General features: G+C 46.6%; 1 protein-coding gene and 1 long non-coding RNA gene across 2 annotated transcripts in view; both read right to left on the bottom strand.

Annotated features, from left to right (window-relative positions):
* Positions 1–1,058: 1,058 nt before the first annotated feature.
* LOC148142974 (uncharacterized) overlaps positions 1,059–25,973 on the bottom strand; it is a 247,978-nt gene continuing 223,063 nt past the window's right edge. The window contains exon 2 of the mRNA XM_087973925.1: positions 1,059–3,746. Coding sequence (XP_087830051.1) covers positions 1,867–3,339 — 1,473 coding nt within the window. The 5' untranslated portion in view covers positions 3,340–3,746 and the 3' untranslated portion in view covers positions 1,059–1,866. The remainder of the gene's footprint in view (positions 3,747–25,973) is intronic.
* On the bottom strand, positions 13,443–17,190 carry LOC148142976 (uncharacterized). Its single transcript, XR_015751738.1, has 3 exons — positions 17,124–17,190; positions 15,945–16,001; positions 13,443–13,569 (listed from the first exon to the last, which is right to left on the bottom strand). It is a non-coding gene; the product is annotated as an uncharacterized LOC148142976 (long non-coding RNA).

Genomic DNA, 25,973 nt, shown 5'->3' with positions numbered 1-25,973 from the left:
GATTTATAATCATCTAGCAAGCAACAATTTGATTTCAGATAGTCAACATGGTTTCATCAAGGGCAGATCGTGGCTCACAAACCTTATTGAGTTTTTTGAGAAGGTGACCAAGCATGTAGATGAGGATAGGGCAGTTGACGTGGTGTACATGGACCTCAGTAAAGGTTCCACATGGTAGGATGTTGGAGAAAATGCAGAGGCATGGGATTGAGGGTGATTTAGCAGTTTGGATTAGAAACTGGCATTCTGAAAGAAGGCAGCGAGTGGTGGTTTATGGAAAATATTCAGCCTGGAGTCCGGTTACTAGTGGAGTGCCACAAGGATCTGTTTTGGGACTACTGCGGTTTCTCATTTTTAAAATTACTTAGGTGCAGGCAGAGGTGGATGGATTAGCAGAATTGGGCTGAGAGGTGGCAAATGGAGTTCAATGCAGCTAAATGTGAGGTGATTCACTTTGGGAAGAAAAACAGGAAGCCAGTGATCTTGGAGTCCATGTGCATAGATCCCTGAAAGTTGCCACTCAGGTGGATAGTGCTGTGAAGAAGGCATACAGTGTGTTAGGTTTCGTTCGTAGAGGGATTGAGTTCCGGGCAACCGCAATATCACGCTGCAACTATACAAAACGCTTGGAATATTGTGTATAGTTCTGGCCCCCATATTTCAAGAAGGATGTGGGAAGCATTGGAAACGGTGCAGAAGAGATTTACCAGGTTGTTGCCTGGTCTGGAGGGAGGGTCTTCTGAGGAAAGGCTGAGAGACTTGGGTCCGTTCTCATTGGAAAGAAGGAGGCTAAGAGGTGATTTGATAGAGACATATAAGATGATCAGAGGATTAGATAGGGTAGACAGTGAAAGACTCTTTCCTAGGATAGTGACGTCAGCTTGTATGAGGGGGCATAACTACAAATTGAAGGGTGATAGATTTAAGACAGATGTCAGAGGCAAGTTCTTTATGCAGAGAGTGGTAAGGGCGTGGAATGCCCTACCTGCTAAGGTAGTCAACTCAGCCACATTAGGGAGATTTAAACAATCCTTAGGTAAGCGCATGGTTGATTTTGGGATAGTGTCAGGGAACGAGCTGAGAATAGTTCACAGGTTGCGTAACATCGAGGGCGGAAGGGCCTGTTGTGCGCTGTATTGTTCTATGTTCTTTGTTCTATGTTCTAAACTTAGTGCAGGAGGCTGAAAGAAATGAGCAGCTTTAAAACAAAAACCTCTTGGAGCTCAAAGCTTTCAATGAGAGTCTGAGCCCAGTGGTAAGTTCAGGTAACCTTTATTGCAACCCAACTTTGTTACAGCTTCAGATCCCCCCCAGCAAAAAGGCAGAGAAAAAGCAGTTGCTTTTTGAGCACCTCAAGGTCAAAGTGCACACACCACACCTCCCCTTGTCCCACTCCCCTCACTGTCTTTACTATTGGCCAGCACCAAGTTGTCCCTTTGTAATTGGATCCTTGGTAAAGCCGTAACCTGGGGGAAGTATTGCCTCATCAGCAATTTCAACCCATACCTTGTCTCCAAGTATGTTTCTCCCCGCTCATTTGCCAGGAAGGGGCAGTGCAGTGTCAACCAGACTGCTGTGGGTCTGGAGTCACGTGTAGGCCAGACCGGATAAAGGATGCAGCTGGAATGACTGAGTGAATCCTTTCCCACAATGGCGGTTCCCTTCCCTAACAAGGGAGAGAGTGAATCAGATGGGGGCTTTCTCCCCCGCACCACCCCTCCCTGAAACAGTCTCATCGTTAGATTCCGAACTCCACATTTCTGACCGAATGCCAATTCTGCCATCTGTCGTGGGGGGATTCAAACCCGGGAGTCCCCAGAACCGGGTTGATAGTCCACTCGATAATGGCACTCGGCCGTCACTCCTTCAATCCCCCTGCGATGGCTCGTGAACTCGCTGGTGTTTCTGCAGGTTGGAGGAGTAGGTGAAGCCCTTCCCGCACTGAGAGCAAGTGAACGGCCTCTCTCCGGTGTGGATCCGCTGGTGCCTCAGCAGGGTGGAGACCTGGGTAAAGGCCTTCCCGCACTCTGGGCAGCTGAAGGGCCTCTCCCCCGTGTGGACCCGCCGGTGGGTCAGCAGGTGGGAGGAATACCTGAAGCCCTTCCTGCACTCGGGGCAGCTGAAGGGCCTCTCCCCCGTGTGGACCCGCTGGTGGGCCAGCAGGGTGGAGGAATTCCTGAAGGCCTTCCCGCACTCGGGGCAGCTGAAGGGCCTCTCCCCCGTGTGGACCCGCTGGTGCCTCAGCAGGGTGGAGACCTGGGTAAAGGCCTTCCCGCACTCTGGGCAGCTAAAGGGCCTCTCCCCCGTGTGGACCCGCTGGTGGGTCTGGAGGTTGAAGGAGCAGGTGAAGCCCTTCCCGCACTGAGAGCAGGTGAACGGCCTCTCCCCCGTGTGGATACGCTGGTGGGTCATCAGGGAGGAGACGTGGGTAAAGGCCTTCCCGCACTGAGAGCAGCTGAAGGGTCTCTCTCCTGTGTGGATCCGCTGGTGGCTCTGCAGGGTGGAGGAGCAGGTGAAGCCCTTCCCGCACCGAGAGCAGGTGAACGGCCCCTCCCCGGTGTGGACATGCTGGTGCCTCAACAGGGCGCAGGAATTGCTGAAGGCCTTCCCGCACTTGGGGCAGCTGAAGGGCCTCTCCCCCGTGTGGATACGCTGGTGGATCCGCAGATTGGAGGAGCAGGTGAAGCCCTTCCCACACTGAGAGCAGGTGAACGGCATCTCCCCCGTGTGGACATGCCGGTGACTCCGCAGGGTGGAGGAATCGCTGAAGGCCTTCCCGCATTCAGGGCAACTGAAAGGCCTTTCCCCCGTATGGACACGCTGGTGCCTCAGCAGGTTGGAGACCTGGGTAAAGGCCTTCCCGCATTCAGGGCAACTGAAGGGCCTCTCTCCCGTGTGGACATGCTGGTGGGTCAGCAGGGTGGAGGAATTGCTGAAGGCCTTCCCGCACTCGGGACAGCTGAAAGGCCTTTCCGCCGTATGGACCCGCTTGTGCCTCAGCAGGGTGGAGGCCTGGGTAAAGGCCTTCCCGCACTCTGGGCAGCTGAAGGGCCTCTCCCCCGTGTGTACACGCTGGTGGCTCAGCAGGTGGGAGGATGTGCTGAAGGCCTTCCCGCACTCTGGGCAGCTGAAGGGCCTCTCCCCCGTGTGGACCCGCTGGTGGGCCAACAGGTAAGAGGAATGTCTGAAGGCTTTCCCGCAGTCGGTGCAGGGGAATGGACTCTCCCCAGTGTGACTGCGCCGATGAGTCTCCAGGGCAGACGGGACACGGAAGCCTTTCCCACAGTCACCACACTTCCACGGTTTCTCCACGGGGCGGGATTCCTCGGGTTTCTCCATGGCCACAGCATCAGCTGCACACAAACACGTTTAGAGCCCCTCCGTGCCGTGAAATCCCCTTTCCAGGCCGTATAACTGTTTCCGGCTCCACACACAGTGCGCTGCAACAGTGGGGTCTCTCGTCCAGTCCCACTGATGCTGAAAACGTCCTCAAACAGGAACCAAAAAGCGTTGATCCCTCTCACAGAAATCACAGTCAAAAATCGTTGCGGTCCCGATGGATTGAGTGACTGTCAGACATTGACATCAAAGTGAAGACTGAAGACGCTGGAGAGTCAGTCAAAAAATGTGGCGCTGGAAAAGCACAGCAGGTCAGGCAGCATCCGAGGAGCAGGAGAGTCAATGTTTCGGGCATAAGCCCTTCATCTGTTGATTTTGAAACTTCAGTCTTCAGATTTTCAAATACTCTGTAAAAAGAGATTACAAAAGCCATCACTATCAGTGCAGGGTAGAAATTCAGAACAAGCAATTCTATTTTCTGTGGAATATTCTTTTGTTGTTCCACAAAATTGAAAGCACCATCCCACTCTCTCTCCCCCTCTGTTCTCACTCAGCTCTAACTAATTCCCCTTAAGGTGCTGATTCAGGATCTTACAGGGGCAGAAAAAGCAAAAACATCAATACTGACATCTCTCTGAATTTTGGATACATCCACCTGAAAGTTAATATCTTTCACAACACTGGGATCCTGCTGAGAGTGAGCAGGTCTGATTTTGGGAAGCAAAAAAAAAGTGTCAATTCAGGGTGAACCTGCAATGCAGCTTCTTGAGGAAGGACCAGACACAAAATGGTTAATGACCCCGAGACGGTGGAAGCAAAATGAGACATCAAGGCATTAACACCGACACACTTCAGTCAAACTCTTCTGCTCCCAGTCAGGGCAAAACATGCTCTGAAAGTCCAGCCTTCACAACCACACTTCTGCTTTCACTGAAGACAATTAGAGTCACACAGCACGGAAACAGTCCCTTTGGCCCAACCTGCCCAGATATCCTAAATTAATCTAGTCACGTTTGCCATCACTTAGCCTCTATCTGGGCCGGATGCTGGCAGCTGGGACTAAATTGGGTTGGCTATCTTGTCAGCAAGGACGAGTTGGACCAAAGGGTCTCTTTCTGTGCTGTACATCTCTATGACTCCAGTTGCATTTGCCATCACTTGGCCCTGACCCATCTGAACCCTTCATATTCAGATGCCAGTCCAGGAGCCTTTTAGCTTGTCATCGTACCAGCACCCACCACTTCCTCTGGCAGCTCACGCCATCGTTCAAGCGACTCCACGTTGAAAGCGTCTGATCTGGTGCACCATATGACATCAGGATAATCTTGGATCGTTCCAGATCGCATCGATACTCAGTCAGGTTTCCCGATCAGGACGTTGTACGTGATCAAACAGGTTAGTGGATAGGCGATCCCCCACATCTTAGTTCAAGTATCTCTACGAGAACTCCCTTGCTGGAGGGTCCCTTGGAGACACTTCAACTGGACTTCATTGAGTTGGAGAAATGAGTTGAGTTGCTATAAATGTGTTTTGCTTATTGCTGATGTCTTTTCGAAGTGCATTGAAGCCTAACCTCCTCCTAATGCTACTGCTGAGACTGTGGTGAAGATTTTGTTTAAGGAAATAATTCCCTGCTTCAGTATACCTGCGTGCATTAGCTCGGTCAATGGACCAACTTTGTAGGTAATATTAACGGAGTGGCAACATTCACAGCCGTTTTAGTGCTGAGGCTGTTGAATCCCGTAGAAAATTAACTCTTCGTGCTGATCTGCTATGGATTGAAAAGAATTGCATTTTGGGACTTTATGATGATATTGAGTAACCATTACTGGTTATTAAATACAAACTCTGTAAAAGGAAATATTGATAAAGCTTTACCTTACTTACTGCAGCCGAAGCTCCAGCGGAGGAAACAGGCCGCTGGCACACTTCCTGCTTCGGGCTGGCCACGCCCCCTGGCACTGGTCCCGCCCCCTCCTCCGCCAAAGCGGCACATAAACCCCGCCCCTTCCGACCGCAGATGGTAAACTCCCGCCCCTTCCGGACGCAGCTCGTAAACCCCCGCCCCTTCCGGACGCACTCGTTAACCCCGTCCCTTCCGAACGCAGTTCGTTCACCCCGCACTTTGGAACGCTGCATGTAAACCCGCCCCATCGATACCAAGCCCCGGCTCGAGGGCACAAACTCCTTTCCACCTCGCGAACCAAACCCCGCCCCTACGCCGCGGACCCCGCGCGAGTCAAACCACGCCCCCTGCCCTCACGCGCAACCGCCCACAAAGCCGCGCGCCTCTAGGATAGCCGCCTTGCCCCGCCTACTAGCTCGCGACCATCTCACGAGACACGCCCCGCCCGTGTACTCCGCCCACCCTCCAATCTAAACCCCGCCCCTTATGGACCACCCGCCCACCCAGGTGTATTTGGAAGCACTGGCTTCTGCAGCGTTGCTTCTTCTGCCGGTAGCTGTGCTGCAGGATCATAAGGCACAGAATTAATACCAAAACATCACAGTGTCATGCAACCGATGCAATATTTGGAACAAACCTGGACCGCTGCTGAGTCCTTCATCTTTTAGAACGGGTTGCAGGTTTCAGTTCATCAATATATAAATTCCAGAACTTTAGATCAGATTCCCTCCAGTGTGGAAACAGGCCCTTCGGGCCAACAAGTCCACACCGACCCACCGAAGAGTAAAACACCCAGCCCCATTCCCCGTCACCTAACACTACGGGGCAATTTAGCTTGTCCAATTCACCTTAACCTGCACGTCTTTGGAAAATGGGAGGATATCCGCGCAGATGTGGGAGGGGAGGGGGAATTGAACCTGGGGCTCTGGCGCTGTGAGGCAGCAGTGCTAACCACAAAACAAAGAGGGATAGGGATGTAAGGCAGGCTTTCAGGGAGCTAGGGTGGAAGCTGAGGGCTAGAACAAACAGAGTGGTTATCTCTGGTTTGTTGCCTCCTTTCCCAGGTATCTGACCCTTGTCTTTCGTGTCCTCCCCTACCCTTCCTGTTATCCCTTGACCCCAGTCTCCTTTTTGTTATTTCTTCTACTGCCTCCACATCATTTTGGCTTTCTGTTTCTGCTTCTCGTCTTCCCTTTTCACATACACTTTCTGTGCCTCTCGTAACACCTCTTCCATCTGTCTTTCACTCCATCCATCTAATTTCTGTAATTTCTTTTGTATGTCCGGCCATGATTTCGTTACAAACTGGACCTTTAAGAGTCCCTGTGCTATCTGATTATCGGGATCCATTCCCAAACACTTCCTTGTGGCCTCCTTGAGCCTTTTAAGAAATGCAGAAGGGGTTCCATTCTTCTCTTGTCGTACTTCAAAGGCCTTAACAAAGTTTTATGATCTTGGTGCTGCCTCTTTAATTCCTAATATTCCCATTTCTCATAGATCCCGCATTGACTCCCTGTCTTCTCTGTCATTATTTTCCCAATGTGGGTCAACATTTGGGAATTTCTGTTCAGCTGGGGCCCCTTCTTCCCCAACTGGGTGCCTGGTTTCCCATTCCTATAAAGCTGCTCTCCTAATCATACCTCGTTCTTCCCCTGAAAATAACGTTCCTAAAATTGCCATCAGTTCTCCCCAGGTATATAAATTAGGCCCTAGGAATTGCTCTAATTGTTCGGCTAGTCCAACCGGATCCTCTATTAAACTTTTCATTTCCTTTGTAAAGACCCTAACTTCACTGCTAGTTAAGGGAGCATTTACATATCCGATTGTACCTTCCCCAATCGGAACCTCTCGTAAGGGACATAATTTTACATTTTCCGATATCTCTGCCCCTCCTTTACGTGTGGTGGCTCGAGTGACTCTGCCCCCCCCCCCCCCCCAGGTTCTGCATCTTTTAGTTCAGAGTCCGTTCCCATTTCTGTGTCTGGGCTCGGTTCTACATTGGGAGCTGGGGGCTCGTTCCGGGGAGTAGTATATGGGGGCGGCAAACACGTTAAGGGGTCCCATTGTGGCTTCCCTTGTTCATTCTTTTTCTGTTCTTTCCCTGATTCCTCCCTATTCATGGGACATAATTTTACTCCTGCACTCCCTATCCAACAAACCGCATAATTGGACACTTTTTGACTGTACGCTTCTTTCCGATTGACATATATATTAAGATCTTGACACAGCCAATCCTCATCGGACCCAAATTTGGGCCAAAAAATACCAGACGCCTTAATATTTTATCTAGTCCAGACAAAACAACAATAGTAGTTTACCATTATAGCCTTATCTTTCCCCCGCGTCCGGGAGTTGTGTTCCCAATTTCCCAACATTCTCCCCAAAGGACTCCCCTTTAACGTTATTTACAGATCGATCGTTACCCAGGCAACTTACCTTGCCTACCATTGTTGCTAATTTAATTAATCTTAACGAGGTCCGGTGTCACCCTCTTCCACACCCCCTTCAGGGTCCTGACGAGACACCTTACTCGTCCGATTAATCTGACCAACTATATGCTTTTTGAGACTTCAACTGTTCTCCATAAATCACTTTTATGTAAGGATAAAAGAGATTAGTTAGAAGCTGATAGTAAGGCAGTCATGACCTGTAAAAAGAACAGGAGTTAACATTTTATTTTATAATCTGTAAAATCCTTAACCTTAAAAGAAATCATGTTAAAATTTCCATAGCAGAAATCAGATTCAAAACAGTCCCGGATCTCGAGCTCCAGGGAACAAAGTAGAAACATTCAATCACCAACAAACAAATGTGCATTCAAACCAAATCACAAAGAGTTAAACTTTCTAGTTGCTGTACAGCTCTTTCTCTTTCTCTCTCTCTCTCTCTCTATCTCACACACACACACACACACACACACAGACACCGTATCTCACAGACACTTTGAGCTTCCCGCAACGACTCCTTGAGCTTTTGAATATTCTTCTGGACGTCCGGCCATAAATCTCCCAGTCCGGATCGTACTCGCCCAAACCGCCAACGACAAGCAAGGGAGTCGGAGATCACCGAAATCGGCGAGGTACACCTCCCCGTCATCCCAAGAGTGTCAAGCGGTCTGAGTTTTGCATCCCGGAACGAGGCCCCCAATTGTGAGAAAGAGAACTCACTCACAAATCAATCAGCGTGAGACAAAGCCTTGGAAACAAGAACAATTTATTACAGTCTTGCAAGTACCAGACGCTTCTGCAATCAAGCAGAAATGCGCACCAAAACAGAGCATGTTAGCTTTCTTATTCAGTTTACAAGTTGCGGAATCACGCCTCCCTTTTCCCATCCGATCATAAGCCGATTACCTCACTTGTTAGTTATTTTCTTATCTGGCCATCCTGCTGTCCTTGTCTGCATTCTTTGTTCCTTGTTTGTTACAGCTTGTTCTTTTATCCAGTTTCTCTTATCATACTATAAGCTTTATTGTGAAATGCCCCTGTTGCTTCTTTTTGTGGTCAACTACAACACTTTCAAGTTATTTCCTAGCTTAAAACTATTTTCTTGAAAAGACCCTGTATATTCATTAAAGTCTTAGCCTTACGTATGCTACATACTACAAGAATTTCGCTTCTCTTCCCCCACTACCCCACCTCTCCCATCTGCAAAAACAACATTTCTAATCTCCCACAGAAAGAGGGATAGGGATGTAAGGCAGGATTTCAGGGAGCTAGGGTGGAAGCTGAGGGCTAGAACAAACAGAGTGGTTATCTCTGGTTTGTTACCCGTGCCACGTGATAGCAAGGCAAGGAATAGGGAGATATATCAGCTGAACACGTGGCTGTAAGGATGGTGCAGGAGGGAGGGTTTCAGGTTTTTGGATAATTGGGGCTCATTCTGGGGAAGGTAGGACTTGTACAAACAGGACAGTCTTCACTTGAACCAGGGGGGTACTAATATCCTGGGTGGGAAATTTGCTGGTGCTATTCGGGTGGCTTTAAACTAGATCAGCAGGGGGATGGGAACCGGGGGTGTAGCTGTAGTGCATAGGAGGATGAGAGTAGGAATCACAGGGACAGGATTTCAGGGTCACAGGAATGTGCTGGCAGACAGCGAACTGGTTTGAAGTGTGTCTACTTCAACGCCAGAGTATCTGCAATAAGGTAGGTGAGCTTGCAGCACGGCTAGGTACCTGGGACTTGGATGTTGTGGCCATTTTGGAGACATGGATAGAGCAGGGTGAGGAATGGATGTTGCAGGTTCCAGGGTTTTGATCTTTCATTAAGAACAGCCAAGGCGGTAAAAGAGGGAGAGGCATGGCCTTGTTAGTCAAGGATAGTATAACGGTGGCTGACAGAACTTTTGATGAGGACTCATCTACTCAGGTAATGTGGGCTGAGGTTAGAAACAGGAGAGGAGAGGTCACACTGCTTGGAGTTTTTTTATAGGCCTCCGCAGAGTTCCAGGGAGGTGGAAGAGGGGATTAGCAAAATTATTCTGGGTAGGAGTGAAAGGAACAGGGTGGTCATTATGGGGGACTTTAACTTCCCCAACATTGACTGGAAATGCTTTCACTCTAGTACGTCGTATGGATCAGTTTTTGTCCAGTGTGTGCAGGAGGGGAGGTCACTCTGGATCAGGTGTTTGATTTAGTGGAAGGTGAGCACTTTGGAGAGAGTGACCATAATTCAGTTAGGTTTCATTTAGCGATGTAAAGGGATAGGAACATGCCGCAGGTCAAGAGTTATCGATGGGGCAAGGGCAATTATAATGCAATTAGGCAAGACTTAGGATGCATAGAATAGGGTAGCAAAATGCAGGGGATGGGAACAATTGAAATGTGGAGCTGGTTTAAGGAACAGATATTGTGTGTCCTTGTTAGGTATGTCCCTGTCAGGCAGGAAGTGATAAGGTAAGGGAACCGTGGTTTACAACAGAAATTGCATCTCTTGTGACAAAGAAGAAGGAGGCTTATGTGTTGATGAGGCAAGATGGTTCAGAAGAGGCGATGGAGAGTTACAGATCAGCTAGGAAGGATTTAAAGAGAGAGTTAAGAGCAAAGAGAGGACATGAACAGTCTTTACCAAATAGAATAAAGGAGAACCTAAAGCTTTCTATAGGTATGTGAGGAATAAAAGGATGATTAGGGTAGGAATAGGGCCAATCAAAGACAGAAGTGGGAAGTTGAGTGTGGGCCCTGTGGAGATTGGAGAGGTGTTAATGAATATCTCTCATCGGTCTTCACTCAGGAAAAGGGGAATATTGTAGAGGAGAAGAATGAGGTACGAGATATTAGACTCGAAAGGATCAAGGTTAGTTGCACACAGGTGTTATCAATTCTAGAAGGAGTGAAAGTAGACAAGTGCCCTCGGCCAGATGGGATTTATCCGAGGTTTCTCTGGGAAGCGAGGGAGGAGATCACAGAACCTTTGGCTTTGATATTTGAGTCGTCATTGTCGACAGGTTTAGTACCAGAGAGGAGGATTGCAAATGTTGTGCCCTTGTTCAAGAAGGGCAGCAGAGATGACCCAGGTAATTATAGACCAGTGAGCCTTACTTCTGTTGAAGGAAAGCTTTTGGAAAGGAATATTAGAGATCGGATTTAAAATCATCTAGCAAGCAACAATTTGATTTCAGATAGTCAACATGGTTTCATCAAGGGCAGATCGTGTCTCACAAACCTCATTGCGCTTTTTGAGAAGGTGACCAAGCATGTAGATGAGGGTAGGGCAGTTGACGTGGTGTACATTGACCTCCGTAAAGGTTCCACATGGTAGGCTGTTGGAGAAAATGTAGAGGCATGGGATTGAGGGTGATTAAGCAGTTTGGATTAGAAAGTGGCTTTCTGAAATAAGGCAGCGAGTGGTGGTTTATGGAAAATATTCAGCCTGGAGTCTGGTTACTCGTGGTGTGCCACAAGGATCTGTTTTGGTACTACTACGGTTTGTCATTTTTATAAATGACTTAGACGCAGGCATAGGTGGATGGATTAGTAAATTTGCAGATGACACTAAAGTCGGTGGAGTACTGGATAGTTTGGAAGAATGTTATAGGTTGCAGGGGGACTTGGATAAACTCAAAATTGGGCTGAGAGGTAGCAAATGGAGTTCAATGCAGCTAAATGTGAGGTGGTTCACTTTGGGAAGAATAACAGGAAGGCAGTGATCTTGGAGTCCATGTGCATAGATTCCTGAAAGTTGCCACGCAGGTGGATAGTGCTGTTAAGAAGGCATACGGTGTGTTAGGTTTCATTCGTAGAGGGATTGAGTTCCGGGGAACCGCAATATCACGCTGCAACTATACAAAACGCTGGTGCGGCCACACTTGGAATATTGTGTATAGTTCTGGTCCCCATATTTCAGGAAGGATGTGGGAAGCATTGGAAACGGTGCAGAGGAGATTTACCAGGTTGTTGCCTGGTCTGGAGGGAGGGTCTGATGAGGAAAGGCTGAGAGACTTGGGTCCGTTCTCATTGGAAAGAAGGAGGCTAAGAGGGGATTTGATAGAGACATATAAGATGATCAGAGGATTAGATAGGGTAGACAGTGAAAGACTCTTTCCTAGTATGGTGACATCAGCTTGTACGAGGGGGCAGAACTACAAATTGAGGGGTGATAGCTTTAAGACAGATGTCAGAGGCAAGTTCTTTATGCAGAGAGTGGTAAGGGCGTGGAATGCCCTACCTGCTAAGGTAGTCAACTCAGCCACATTAGGGAGATTTAAACATTCCTTAGATAAGCGCATGGTTGATTTTGGGATAGTGTAGGGGAACGAACTGAGAATAGTTCACAGGTCGGCGCAACATTGAGGGCTGAAGGGCCTGTTCTGTGCTGTGTTGTTCTATGTTCTTTGTTCTATGTTCTAAACTTAGAAATGAGCAGCTTTAAAACAAAAACCTCTTGGAGCTCAAAGCTTTCAATGAGAGTCAGCCCGGCGGTAAGTTCAGGTAACCTTTATTGCAACCCAACTTTGTTACAGCTTCAGATCCCCCACACCCAGGAAAAAGGCAGAGAAAAAGCAGTTGCTTTTTGAGCACCTCAAGGTCAAAGTGCACACACCACACCTCCCCTGTCCCACCCCCCTCACTGTCTTTACTATTGGTCAGCACCAAGTTGTCCCTTTGTAATCGGATCCTTGGTACAGCCGTAACCCAGAGGAAGTATTGCCTCACTCAGCAATTTCAACCCATACCCTGTCTCCAAGTAAGTTTCGCCCCGCTCATTTGCCAGGAAGGGGCAGTGTAGAGTCAACCAGACTGCTGTGGGTCTGGAGTCACGTGTAGGCCAGACCGGGTAAAGGATGCAGCTGGAACGACTGAGTGAATCCTTTCCCACAATGGCGGTTCCCTTCCCTAACAAGGGGGAGAGTGAATCAGATGGGGGCTTTCTCTCCTGCACCACCCCCTCCCTGAAACAGTCTGATCGTTAGATTCCGAACTCCACATTTCTGACCGAATACCAATTCTGCCATCTGTCGTGGCGGGATTCGAACCCGGGAGTCCCCAGAACCGGGTTGATAGTCCAATCAATAATGGCACTTGGCCGTCACTCCTTCAATCCCCCTGCGATGGCACGTGAACTCGCTGGTGATTCCGCAGGTTGCAGGAGTAGGTGAAGCCCTTCCCGCACTGAAGCAGATGAAGGGCCTCTCCCCGGTGTGGATCCACTGATGCCTCAGCAGGGTGGAAGATGTGCTGAAGCCCTTTTCGCACTTGGGGCAGCTGAAGGGCCTCTCCCCAGTGTGGACCCGCTGGTGGGCCAACAGTTGGGAGAAATGACTGAAGGCCTTCCCGCAGTCGGTGAAAGGGAATGGCCTCTCCCCGGTGTGACTGCGCCGATGAGTCTCCAGGACAGACAGGACACGGAAACCTTTCCCACAGTCGCCACACTTCCACGGTTCCTCCACGGGGCGGGATTCCTCAGGTTTCTCCATGGCCACAGCTTCAGCTGCACACAAACACGTGTAGAGCCCCTCCCTGCTGTGAAATCCCCTTTCCAGGCCGTATAACTGTTTCAGGCTCCACACACAGTGCGCGGCAACAGTGGGGGCTCTCGTCCAGTCCCAATGATACTGAAAACGTCCTCAAACAGGAACCGAAAAGCATTGATCCCTCTCACAGAAATCACAGTCAAAAATCGTTGCGGTCCCGATGGATTGAGTGACTGTCAGACATTGACGTCAAAGTGAGGACTGCAGACAGTGGAGAGTCAGTCAAAAAATGTGGCGCTGGAAAAGCACAACAGGTCATGCAGCATCTGAGGAACAGGAGAGTCAATGTTTCGGGCATAAGCCCTTCATCTGTTGATTTTGAAACTTCAATCTTCAGATGTTCAAATACTCTGCAAAAAGAGATTACAAAAGTCATCACTATCAGTGCAGGGTAGAAATTCAGAACAAACAATTCTCCTTTCTGTGGAATATTCTTTTGTTGTTCCACAAAATTGAAAGCACCATCCCACTCTCTCTACCCCTCTGTTCTCACTCCGCTCTAACTAATTCCCCTGAAGGTGCTGATTCAGGATCTTACAGGGGCAGAAAAAGCAAAAACATCAATACTGACATCTCTCTGAATTTTGGATACATCCACCTGAAAGTTAATATCTTTCACAACACTGGGATCCTGCTGAGAGTGAGCAGGTCTGATTTTGGGAAGCAAACAAAAAGTGTCAATTCAGGGTGAACCTGCAATGCAGCTTCTTGATGAAGGACCAGACACAAAATGGTTATCGACCCCGAGAAGGTGGAAGCAAAATGAGACATCAAGGCATTAACACCGACACACTTCAGTCAAACTCTTCTGCTTCCAGTCAGGCAGAACATGCTCTGAAAGTCCAGCCTTCATAACCACACTTCTGCTCTCACTGAAGACAATTAGAGTCACACAGCACGGAAACAGACCCTTTGACCCAACCTGCCCAGATATCCTAAATTAATCTAGTCACGTTTGCCATCACTTGGCCCCTATATGGGGCGGGAGCTGGCAGCTGGGACTAAATTGGGTTTGCTATCTTGTCAGCAAGGACGGGTTGGACCGAAGGGTCAGTTTCTGTGCTGTACATCTCTATGACTCCAGTCGCATTTGCCATCACTTGGCCCTGACCCAACTGAACCCTTCATATTCAGATGCCCGTCCAGGAGCCTTTTAACTTGTCATCGTAACAGCACCCACCACTTCCTCTGGCAGCTCACGCCATCGCTCAAGCGACTCCACGTTGAAAACGTCTGATCTGGTGCACCATATGACATCAGGATAATCTCAGATTGTACCGGATTGCATCGATACTCAGTCAGTGGCTTTCCCGATCAGGATGTTGTCCGTGATCAAACAGGTTAGTGGGTAGACGATCCTCCACCTCTTAGTTCAAGTATCTCTACGAGAACTCCCTTGCTGGAGGGTCCCTTGGAGACACTTCAACTGGACTTCATTGAGTTGGAGAAATTGCTGATGTCTTTTTGAAGTGGATTGAATCCTACCCTCCTCCTAATGCTACTACTGAGACTGTGATGAAAATTTTGTTTAAGGAAATAATTCCCGCTTCAGTATACCTGCGTGCATTGGCTCGGACAATGGACCACACTTTGTAGGTAATATTAACGGAGAACTCTGTTCCCAGCTTTGTATTTGTCGGCAACTGCATGGTGCTTATCATCCTCAGGCGGCCGGCATTGTTGAATGTTTTAACCAGACTCAAGACTAAACTTGCCAAATTAGTGGCAGAGTATGGCCTCTCCTGGTTATGCTAATCTCTGTGGCCTTATTCCAGATGCGATCCATGTCTGCGAGCAAGACACGACTGTCTCCAGCTGAGAGTCTCTCTGGTCACCGCCTCCGTACCCCTTGGAACGATTCAACTCCCTTCTCAGTCCACTTCCACCACATGACCGAAGCAATGATTGGTTATGTTCTTGCTCTAACTAGTGTTATGCGTGCCTTTTACTCCCAGGAGCGTACGGCCTACAGCGATGTACCCTCCCTTTCAGCCTCGTCACGGGTAGAGCCTGGTTCGTTCGTGCTCGTCAAGACCTGGACTGGCAAAGGTCTCCAACCTCGTTGGGATGGCCCCTTCCAGGTTTTACTTCCCACCCCTATGGTGGTCAAAGTCACTGGGCACTCAGCTTGGGTCCAACTGCACCATTGTTGATGGGTTTTGAATTTTGCTGTTGTTCTAATGTTAATCTTATTTCAGATACTTGAACTAAGAGGAGGGACATGTGGGGGATCGCTTGTCTCCTCACCTTTCTGATCACGTACAACATCCTGATGGGGAAAGCCACTAAGTATGGATGCGACCAGGAATGATCAGAGATTATCCACCACCCATGCTGAGGAGATGTCGTCCAGTGCACTGGACCAGACGCCTTTGACGTGATGAAGATTGATTATTGCAATGGACTCTTACATCAGAAAGACCAGATGGTCCATCTGGACAGTAGAAATCAGTGGGAGTTATCATGTCGTTACCATGTTTTTTTGATTTTACCTGCAGACACAAGCCGAGTGAGGATAAAAATGATCAACCCCGTTATTATGGTAAATATTTTAAGGATGCCCAGGAACACCATCCCATTTTGCAGGACGGGCCGACTTGAGAAAAGGGAAGCCTGATAGGGGAAACTCCTCAATCCACAAACAACGTATTTATACAGGCCCACAGAATGCTCTTCACCCCAGAGGTAGTAATATGTTACTCCTCTCTATCGGGAGATGACTTACTTGCCCCGTCCTCAGTCCCCGATTCCATTCTATTCGTCAGACTTCCTACTGCCGACCCTGCGAAGAGAAATATCGTTTTCCAATAACCTCGGGTCTGTGTATACAAACAGCTGGTGTAACACTGGCTGGCGTACAGTAGGCCTTATGTGGCACATGGACCTGGAACTGAACCCTTCCCATGCGCATTTATAGGCCTTTTCTCTTTTCAGAACCTGATACTGTCACCAAGACCATGTACAATAGAGCTAAGGGAGAGCCCAATGGGAACAGCATTCTGAGGACCATTGTCTCCCATACAGTGCGAGTGCTCGAGTCACTTGGCCCATTTTTTACAGCGCTCAAGCAACTCCTCTTGCAAAACGTCGACCTTTTACTTCTGTAGACCTGACCAGACCCCCTGCTGTAACATTTCAGTAACCTATTTTGACAAACTCTCCCTAATATACACCAAACCAGACTATTATTTCTTCAGCTAAGGTAAAGCTACCAATGTCCTTGTCCTTGATGGCAAAGATGTCCCTCATAAGGTCACCATCGGAGCCCTTGTTCCCACAACAGTACCTTGTCCTGGCCAGTGGACAAGTCGATGGAACCTCCATCTGAGGAGGATGCAGCGGTCGGTCTCAGCCAACCTTGCTCCAATTGGAAAGATCCCAAGGGACTGCGTGACAATACAGGACACCCGATAGGCTGGGGAATCCAGAGTACCCTGAGGTTGGAAGGATTGGCAGGGGTGACATGTCAACAGAACCGCAATTCCCTCTTTTGCCGCCTGATCATTCGAGGAAATAAGACTAAAGAGGCTCTGGAACAGAGTAAACTGGGATTATCAGACCTGTGTCTTTACTCTATGCAGAATCAGTATGCCTTAGACTATATACTTGCCCAGGAGGGTGAGGTCTGCATCATTGTCCAAGATAAATGCACTATGGGCATTCCCGATCTCACTGGCAATATTACTGAGATATAAGAAGAGATCCAGGCATTCCTTGACAGAATGACTGAAGGGACCAGTTGGGGAAACTGCAGATCGGGCTGATGGTACAATTGGCTTATCAATTTAGCTATGTCTGTTTGTCGGTATTGGTATTGTTGGGTATTTAATTGCTAAGATTATGCGGTCCCTTAGTGATATAGATTTGCCCCAGAAGATGCTCCTTTTGCGATCCGATGGCTCACCCACACGTGTCGATGGCGATGATAAATATGACCAGATGAGCTGCGAAGATGGTGGTGCCACTCTGCAGGATGTTGATGGCTGGACCACCTTGAAGGGCATTCGTTTGGATTAGCCTTCTCTTTCAGTGATCTCGGTGCAATCAAAGGGAGGAATGAGGGTGTGGGCATCTGGGTGAGAAAGTATATAGTCTTAAAACTTGTCTTTAAACATTCAGACTAAAATGTAATGCTGAATTAGATTACATTACAGTGTGGAAACAGGCCCTTCGGCCCAACAAGTCCACACCGACCCGCCGAAGCGCAACCCACCCATACCCCTATATTTACCCCTTACTTAACACTACGGGCAATTCACCTGACCTGCACATCTTTAGACTGTGGGAGTAAACCAGAGCACCCGGAGGAAACCCACGCAGACACGGGGAGAACGTGCAAACTCCACACAGTCAGTCGCTTGAGGCGGGAATTGAACCCGGGTCTCCGGTGCAGTGAGGCAGCAGTGCTAACCACTGTGCCACCGTGCCGCCCACAATTATTGAATACATTTACTGCACTAGAAAATAACAGGCAGGAAGGCTCAGAAAGAGGAGAGAACTTAAAGATAGGCACACCTGGGCTCACCAAGTGATAACAGGATGTTGTGAGGCAATTAAGAACGTTTGCCTCAGCATCGGTGAATCTGTGTGAACAGGACACCAAGTGATAACATTCACAGCCGTTCCCTTGTGAAATTAATGATAGTCTGTTAGAAATGGGGTAAAGTGTTGTTTTTGCAGATATCGAAAAAGCATACAGAAAAGGGGTACAGCAAGAGAACTATTAACCCTACAGGTATTTAGGGAAGAGTATCTTTACGTTTCAGTGTATAATTGTGGTTAATTAAACACTAACTTTGGTGTGTAATTATTATCACAAAAAGTTATTTTTTAAAAATTATGCTTTCAGCAAAAAGCTGAGATAATCAAAATGCGTAAGGTATACAAAACGATACAAGTTAATGAAATGTCCGAGGATGGAATGTACCAGCAGAATTGATACAAAATGTTAAACCAGATCTTGATGTACTGTCGACAAAATAAATGTATGTGTCAGCACTTACAGAAAGGAAGGTTGCCAACCTGGGGAAGGGGGAAGTAATAAGGGTGGAGTGCAGCTGGGCAGTGGTCTGGCACAGTAAGAGAGATTGGGTAATTAGGAGTCTGGAGAGATGACCTCACTCAGCTCAAAGGGTATAACTGTACACAAACCTGAGTTCTCATTTGCCCATTTGCTTCTGCAATTGAAGCCCTCAGTTGCAAGTTCGCAATAAATTGTCTTGTTTCCAGTTTTGGTGGTCTCGTCTAAATTTTATTGAATTTTGTTTCTGACAGATTTGGGGGCTAGTTCTGGGATCCCAAACTCCGGTCACTCGGCATTCTTGGAGAAACGGAAAAGGTGCACCTCGCTGATTTCGGGATCTCTGGTTTCCCCTTGTTTCCGCAGCGGCTTTGGGAGAGCGTGATCCGGACTGAGAGACCCTGAAAACAAGATGGGCAGACACGGCAGGTTCGGTCGGGTGACTCTTCTGTGCACAAGACCCGGGTAAGAAAGGTCTTAAAAGATTTATCCGGGCGACCGGGGTAGGCAGCGTTAGTTGCTGCCAGTTGGATATATCCGGGGAACCGGAGTGCTGGTGACTGGAATAGGCGAACCTGATCAGCCAGGGTGGATGGCCGTTGGTACTGTTGCCAGGTGGATATATCCGGGTGGCCGGCAGCGGCAGTTGTTGCCAGTCAGATATATCTGGGTATCCAGGGAACCGGGGTTCTGGGCGACCGGGTTAGGCGAACCCAATCAACCAGGGTAGGTAGCAGTTGTCACTGTTGCCAGGTGGATATATCCGGGGAATTGCTGCGGGACAGGGTGCACAAACACACGGCGGGAAGTTCGGTCGGTAAGCGACCGGGATAGTCAACGGTAGTGGTTGCCAGGTATTGCCGTGGGATAAGGGCGCGCGGATTCGACCAAGTAACTCTTGTGCACAGACCAAGGTAAGAAAAGGGATCTTTAAGTATTGCCTTGGTGGTCGGGGATGTACGAGAAGTACGGGACGTACGAGAAGTATGGGAAATTGGCAACTTTAAAAATAAAGTGTTTAATTGGCTAGATTAATCTGATGAGTAAGGTGTCTACCTGATTCGATCACCCAGCCTTAGACCGGTTGTTAAGAGGGAAAATCCCCCACGCGAAGGTTAGGACCCTGAAATGGGTGTGGAAGAAGGTGACACCGGACCTCAGTAAGGTTAACTAAATTACATAAAGAAACGGCCGACTATTAAAATGGGAAACAAGAATAGTTGTTTAAGTGTCGAAGGGGACATGAGAGGGACGTCCGAGGACCACATTCCAATGGACAGTCCTTTAGGAAAAATGTTAAGAGATTGGAAGTACAATCCTGGACGCGAGGAAAGGATAAAAAAGATGATAAAATGTCAATGAAAAACAGCCTTAAAGTCAAGAGGAATCAGATTATGCTTCGTGTCAGAAGGGCTAGTAGCTGAAGGGCTTCTGAGGGTGCACTTCGTAACTAACTTATGGCCAGACGTCCAGAAAAAATATTCAAAAGCTAGAGGAGTCATTGCGGGAAACTCAAAAAGTGTCTGTGTGAGAGTGTGAGAGTGTGAGAGTGTGAGAGAGTGAGAGAAAAGAGCTGTACAGCTCGTAGAAAGTTTATCCCTTTGTGATTCAGTGTGAATGCACATTTGTTTGTTGGTGATTGAATGTTCCCTGGAGCTTGAGATCCGGAATTGTTTTGAATCTGATTTCCATTATGGAAATTTTAACATGATTTCTTTTAAGGTTAAGGATTTTGCAAGATTATGAAATAAACTGTTCTTTTTACAGGTCATAACTGCTTTACTACCAGTTTCTAACTAATCTCTTTTATCCTTACATAAAAGCGATTTATGGAGGACAGTTGAAGTTTTAACTTGAACAGACAAATCCTTTTAAGGCAGCTCTGGTTATTTCACGACCTATAGCATTGCAATTGAGCAATGACTGGTCAGGACTACTTGGGAGGACTAGTTTTGGATTTGAATCAGGGGACTGGAACCGGGTGATTGTGGTGGATTTCAGAGTTGGGAACTGTGTGCATTTTGCATTTTGAATATTAAACACTGACTAAGTGAATTTATAATATATTAATATATATTTACAAGTAAGATTCCAAAATGTATAGTTAGGAACAGGCTTGAAAGAAAAGCAAGCATCAATTGATAAACTGTATTTGAGATTACAGGGAGCAAGAAAAATTGCAATATTTCTTGAAAAGAATCAAGGTCTAAACAAAACATTGGGTGATGAGGAATGGCCAGGAGGTGGCCCTAAAGCTGTTCAGTTGGTTAAATCAGCTCAGTAATTAATCTGGCAACGAAACATGAGAAGCAGAAACAGAAGACAAAAATAATGATAAGCCACGGTTAATGAGGTAATAAAGAAAAGGAGAAAACTAAAAGGATAAGGAAACCGGAATGGTGGCGGGCAGCATGTTGAAAATAAAGTGAGGAGAAAGGATCGGGGAGGAGATGTTAAGGGGTCTGGTAAACAGGAACAAGGATCAAGGATCAAAGTGGAAATCCCCACAGGCGGGATGTTATTACTGTGGAAAGACAGGTCACTTTAAGAGAGAGTGTCCAGAGCTGAAAAAGGAAGTAAAGGCAGTGCCGTTTATGAACCTTGATGAAAAATAGGGGTGTCAGGAGTTCCTGCCCCCGGGGACCCACCAGGAACCCTTGATAAATTTAAAGGTGGGACCTTACAAAGAGGACGTAGTTTTCCTAGTCGAGACGGGGGCAGCAAGGTCATCCTTAAATTTTAAGCCCAAGGGAGTGGGAACAAAAACAAAAGTTAATTGGATTATGGAAACAGTTTTGTGATGAGAGGCATGAAGAATCAGTTTTGCGTTCATGACGAGATATTGCCACCAAATTGGGGATCGAATTAACTGCAAAAGGTGCTATGGAATCTGTTGAGGTTCTTAAAAATGAATGTGCTCGAGCAAAACAATGACAGAAACAGAATGAGAAGTCACAAGTGACTGGTAAACAAACAGAACTGCGCGATTACAGTTTTAAAAATGTTTTAATCACTTGGTTGTGTTTCCATCCTGAATTATATAATATATATAATTAATAATTAATATTTATAATAATTCAATTGTGTTAGCCTGAATCAATATTAATTGGCAGGATTCCTTCATACATTCTCAGTGACCTGTCATATTGATTCATGGTTAATTTAAAACATGACTGCATTAATTCATTGTTAATTAAAGAATGGAAAGCTACATTACTGGCCAGAGTGTGTGCAGGCAGTGGGAGCAATAGCCTTATTGGTAGAGGAGAGTCGGAAACTTACCTTTAGGGGAGCCTTAGTAGTCAGCACCCCACATCAGGTACGGTCAGGAGAAGAAAGGGGCATGATTAGAAGAGCTGCTCTGAGGGAATGGAAAAGAGAGATCCGGTGGGTGAGGGAGTGATACCAGCCAAAACCAAATTCCCCAATGTGGACCTCCGTTGCAAGGGTATGGATGAACACGATAGAGGAAAAATGAGGGACTTTCAAGAAATGGTCATTTTGGGTATTAAAGAAGCAGCACCTAAGTCTCAGAATTCTTTTAAAGCTTTTGAAGTAAGACAGGAAAAGGAGGAAGCCCCATCAGCCTTTTTACAGGGATTAAAAGAAGCCTGTAGAAAATATTCGGGAATGAATCCCGATGATCCGGTAGCACAGGGACTTTTAAAGGTCCAATTTGTAACTAAATCATGGCCGGACATACAAAAAGAAATTACAGAAATTAGAAGGCTGGAGTGAAAAACAGATAGAAGATCTGTTATATGAGGCACAGAAAGTGTGTGAGAGAAGGGAAGTGGAGAAACAAAAACAAAAAGCTAAAATAATGGTTGCAGCAGTTGAAGAAATTACGACGAGAAAGTTAGAATCAGAGAACAGAGGAGGACAAGAGAGACAGAGAGCCAATGGTAGGGGAAGGAAGCAACTGGCAGGATGTTATTACTGCGGAAAAACAGGACATTTTAAAAGACAATGTCCAAGGTTCGGACGACAAAGGGAAGCGGTATCATTGATGATTTTTGATGAAGATTAGGGGAGTCAGGGATTCCCTCCTCCTGTGACCCACCGGGAACCCTTGATAAATTTAAAGGTGGGACCTGAAGGAGAGGAAACAGTGTTTTTAGTGGATACGGGAGCAGCACGATCATCCCTAAGCTTTAGACCTAGCGGTGTTAAATTAACTAACAAAGGTCTCAAGGTTTCTGGAGTAAAAGGCAAAGAATTCTTAAATCAGAATGCAGGACAATGGCTCGCAGACTCTAGGATCTTGAAATATGAGACAATCCTAGTAGAACAGGATGACCTTGTGTTAGTCACAGACAGTTGCTTGAATCCAGCTGCATTTCTGTGGCGGAGAGAGGGGGGTGGCCCCTGTCAATCCAGAACATGACAGCTTTGATATTACTGAATATCAGACTAAAGTGCGAATGAACTTAAGAGACGTACCGTTGCATGCGAGACCTCGGTTGTTTATCGACGGGTCCTCCCGGATGATTGAGGGTAAAAAGCACAATGAATATACTGTAGTAGGCGGGATAGAGGGAAGCATTATCGAGGCTGAAAGACTGCCTAACGGCTGGTCAGGGTTCAATGATAAGTTTTTAACGAACTATATTGTGGCGCTCGGCTCTTCTTTGTCTATTCTTAGGAATAAAGGCCTGTTGGTACAGACACTGCCACTCGAGTTTGCAGTACATCGAATATAACCGGGTGATTGGGTCCTGATCATGACCTGGAAAGATACCAAACTGCACCCGAGCTGGGAGGGACCATTCCTAACCCTCCTGACTAGTGAAACTGCTATTCGGACTGCTGAGAAAGGGTGGAGTCATCACACTCACGTTAAAGGTCCTGTGAACGCCCCAAAGACGGAGTGGCACGCTCATCCTACAGACAACCCTCTGAAAGTTAAGGAAGAAAGAATGAACGGAGACAAAAGACTCTTCTAACGTTTGCTTATAGGCAGGGTTCAGAGATGGGTAGATACTGGTATAGTATTGTAATGTTAGTAGTACTAACTATTCAAGGAAATGCGAAAAATCACTTCACTACGCTGTGCCAGAATTATGCTAAACAAGAGGGACTTGCCGACTGTTGGGTCTGTGCAGAGGTCCCACACCATGGCGAATCTGGAAACCCGCCTCACTAAAAAAAGTGTACGATGTACAATAGTTTGATGTGGGTTCAAATAATACAAAGTGGAGATCTGAAAGGAGCAAATATAACTTTGCGGGATGGTTCCCAAGGCCAGCACCGAAAAATCAGGGCGCTATTGATAGTCTTAGAATTTCCCCACCGAAAGGAGCAGTAAATACCACCTGTTTCTGTAATCAGAATGATGCTGCACCTTTCCAACTGGGAAAATCATCTTGTGTCCACACCAGTCAAGCCACTGCCACGACCACTCCCCAAATATTAAACGGAACATATTGGGTATGCGGTCTGAAGGCCTATCCATTTATTCCCGGGGAAAAATATGTTCGTGTGATCAAATGTGTCATGTTATGAAGTTGACGAAACACTTCCCCAAAACCAGAAAGGTTGGAGTGGCTGCTGTTACCTCCCTTATATAGTCCCTCACCTCCGAATAGAAAAGCATGAGCCCAACCTGAGAAAGGAAGGGGGGATAAGACGCAAGACCAGAGAGGTCTCAGAAGGAGACCGTCTACTGTGGACACTACTCCCAAACTACGGCACTACAAGGGCAGAGGTGGAAATACAGAAATAGCAGCTGCCCTTGAAAATTTAATTAATGATACCACCGGCGCGATGGGAGAAACTCAATCCCAAATATCAGCCATAACCACTGAAATGATTGCCACAAGACTGACAGCTTTACATAATCGAATGGCTTTAGACTATCTTTTGGCCGAAAAAGGGGGAACCTGTGCTCTGATTGGTAAAGAATGCTGCACCTTCATCCCAGACACCTCTTCCATAGTGGAAGATAAGGCAGAAATAGTAAAGAAAAAGATAAGCAATATAAGAGAAATTGAAGATGAATTCCGAAAAGATGAAGGATGGGGATGGGGATGGGGTAACTGGAGATTGATCGGGTGGGAAAACGGTTAGTGAATTTAGGCATTTATGTGCTACTAATAATTGTAGGTTTACTGATAGGGTTTAATGTGTTAAAATGGATAATGACTAAGCTGGTAATGTCTTTGGGAGGACAACAACCAATAATGGTACAAACTTAGAAGGTCAGAAATGACTAGATTGTGAACCTCGACACCATAGGGTGAAAAGAGGGCAGAAAATAAGATTGCAAAAACAACAAATGGTTAAGAACAGAAATGGGGGAATTGTTAGAAATGGGTAAAGTATGTTTTTGCAGATATAGAAAAAGCATACAGAAAAGGGGTACAGCAAGAGAACTATTAACCCTGCAGGTATTTAGGGACTTTTCAGTGTATAATTGAGGTTAATTAAATGCTAACTTTGGTGTGTAATTACTATAACAAAAAGTTCTTTTTGTAAAGTTATGCTTTCAGCAAAAAGCTGAGATAACCGAAATGTTTGAGCTATACAAAACGATACAAGTTAATGAAATGTCCGAGGATGGAATGTACCAGCAGAATTGATACAAAATGTTAAACCAGATCTTGACAAAATAAATGTATGTGTCAGCATTTACAGAAAGGAAGGTTGCCAACCTGGGGAAGTAATAAGGGTGGAGTGCAGCTGGGCAGTGGTCTGGTACAGTAAGAGAGATTGGGTAATTAGGAGTCTGGAGAGATGCCCTCACTCAGCTCAAAGGGTATAACTGTACATTAACCTGAGTTCTAATTTGCTCATTTGCTTCTGCATTTCATGCCCTTTCTTGCAAGATTGTAGAATAAATTGTCTTGTTTTCAGTTTTGGTGGTCTCGTCTAAATTTTATTAAACTTGTTTCTAACAATATTAACGCTCCTGACTAATGCACCTAACCTGCACATCCCTGGGCACTATGGGTAATTTAGAACTGCCAATCCATCCTAACCTGCACATCCCTACACACTATGGATAATTTTGTATTGCAAATCCCCCCCTAAAATAGATAAAGTTAAAAATCACAACACCAGGTTGGAGACTAACAGGTTTGTTTGGAAGCACTAGCATTTGGAGCGCTGCTCCTTCATTAGGTGGTTGTCAAGAATAAGGTCATAAGACATAGAATTTATGGAAAAACATGACAGTGTCCATGTCATTGAAATGACATGTTGAACAAACCTGGATTGTTCAGTCTTTCATCTTTTTGATTGGGTTGCAGGCATCATTAACATGCAAATCCCAGAACTACCTGTAAGGCACCTTCTCAAGAGAACTTAAAGTTTTATAACAAAAAGTGACATTTTAGACCAGCTCTGCAAGTGAAGTGTAGTGCGGTGCGGTGCGGTGGGGTCATGAGAGAGAAAAATGTCTATTTCCATCCTGTATGTCTCTACCTATTTGAGAACACATGCCTTACTTCTGTTGGTGTAAGTATTGTTGTAAATCATAGCTGGGTACTAATAGTTAGATATAAGGGGGAAGAGAATTCCTCAAATAGGGCAGTATAAGAATCCTGGGAGAGCTCTATTTCTGGTTTACTTGCTAATGAACAAACATTAAACACAAGCACCTATTTATTTCAAATTTGGTTTCATTTTCCTTGTGTGATTCCCTGCTGTGACTACACTGTGCCTGGATGTTGACAGGCTGGGAGATTGTGGGTTGGGGCTTGATTGATTGAATGTTTTATTGTTCCAGAAGGT

This window comes from Chiloscyllium plagiosum, unplaced genomic scaffold (genome assembly GCF_037043375.1).
Source record: "Chiloscyllium plagiosum isolate Xiang-an unplaced genomic scaffold, Cpla_swu_hap1 HiC_scaffold_27, whole genome shotgun sequence".
Lineage (NCBI taxonomy): Eukaryota > Metazoa > Chordata > Chondrichthyes > Orectolobiformes > Hemiscylliidae > Chiloscyllium > Chiloscyllium plagiosum.
The sequence above is the reverse complement of the archived record's forward strand: the minus strand, read 5'-3'. Positions and strand labels throughout refer to the sequence as shown.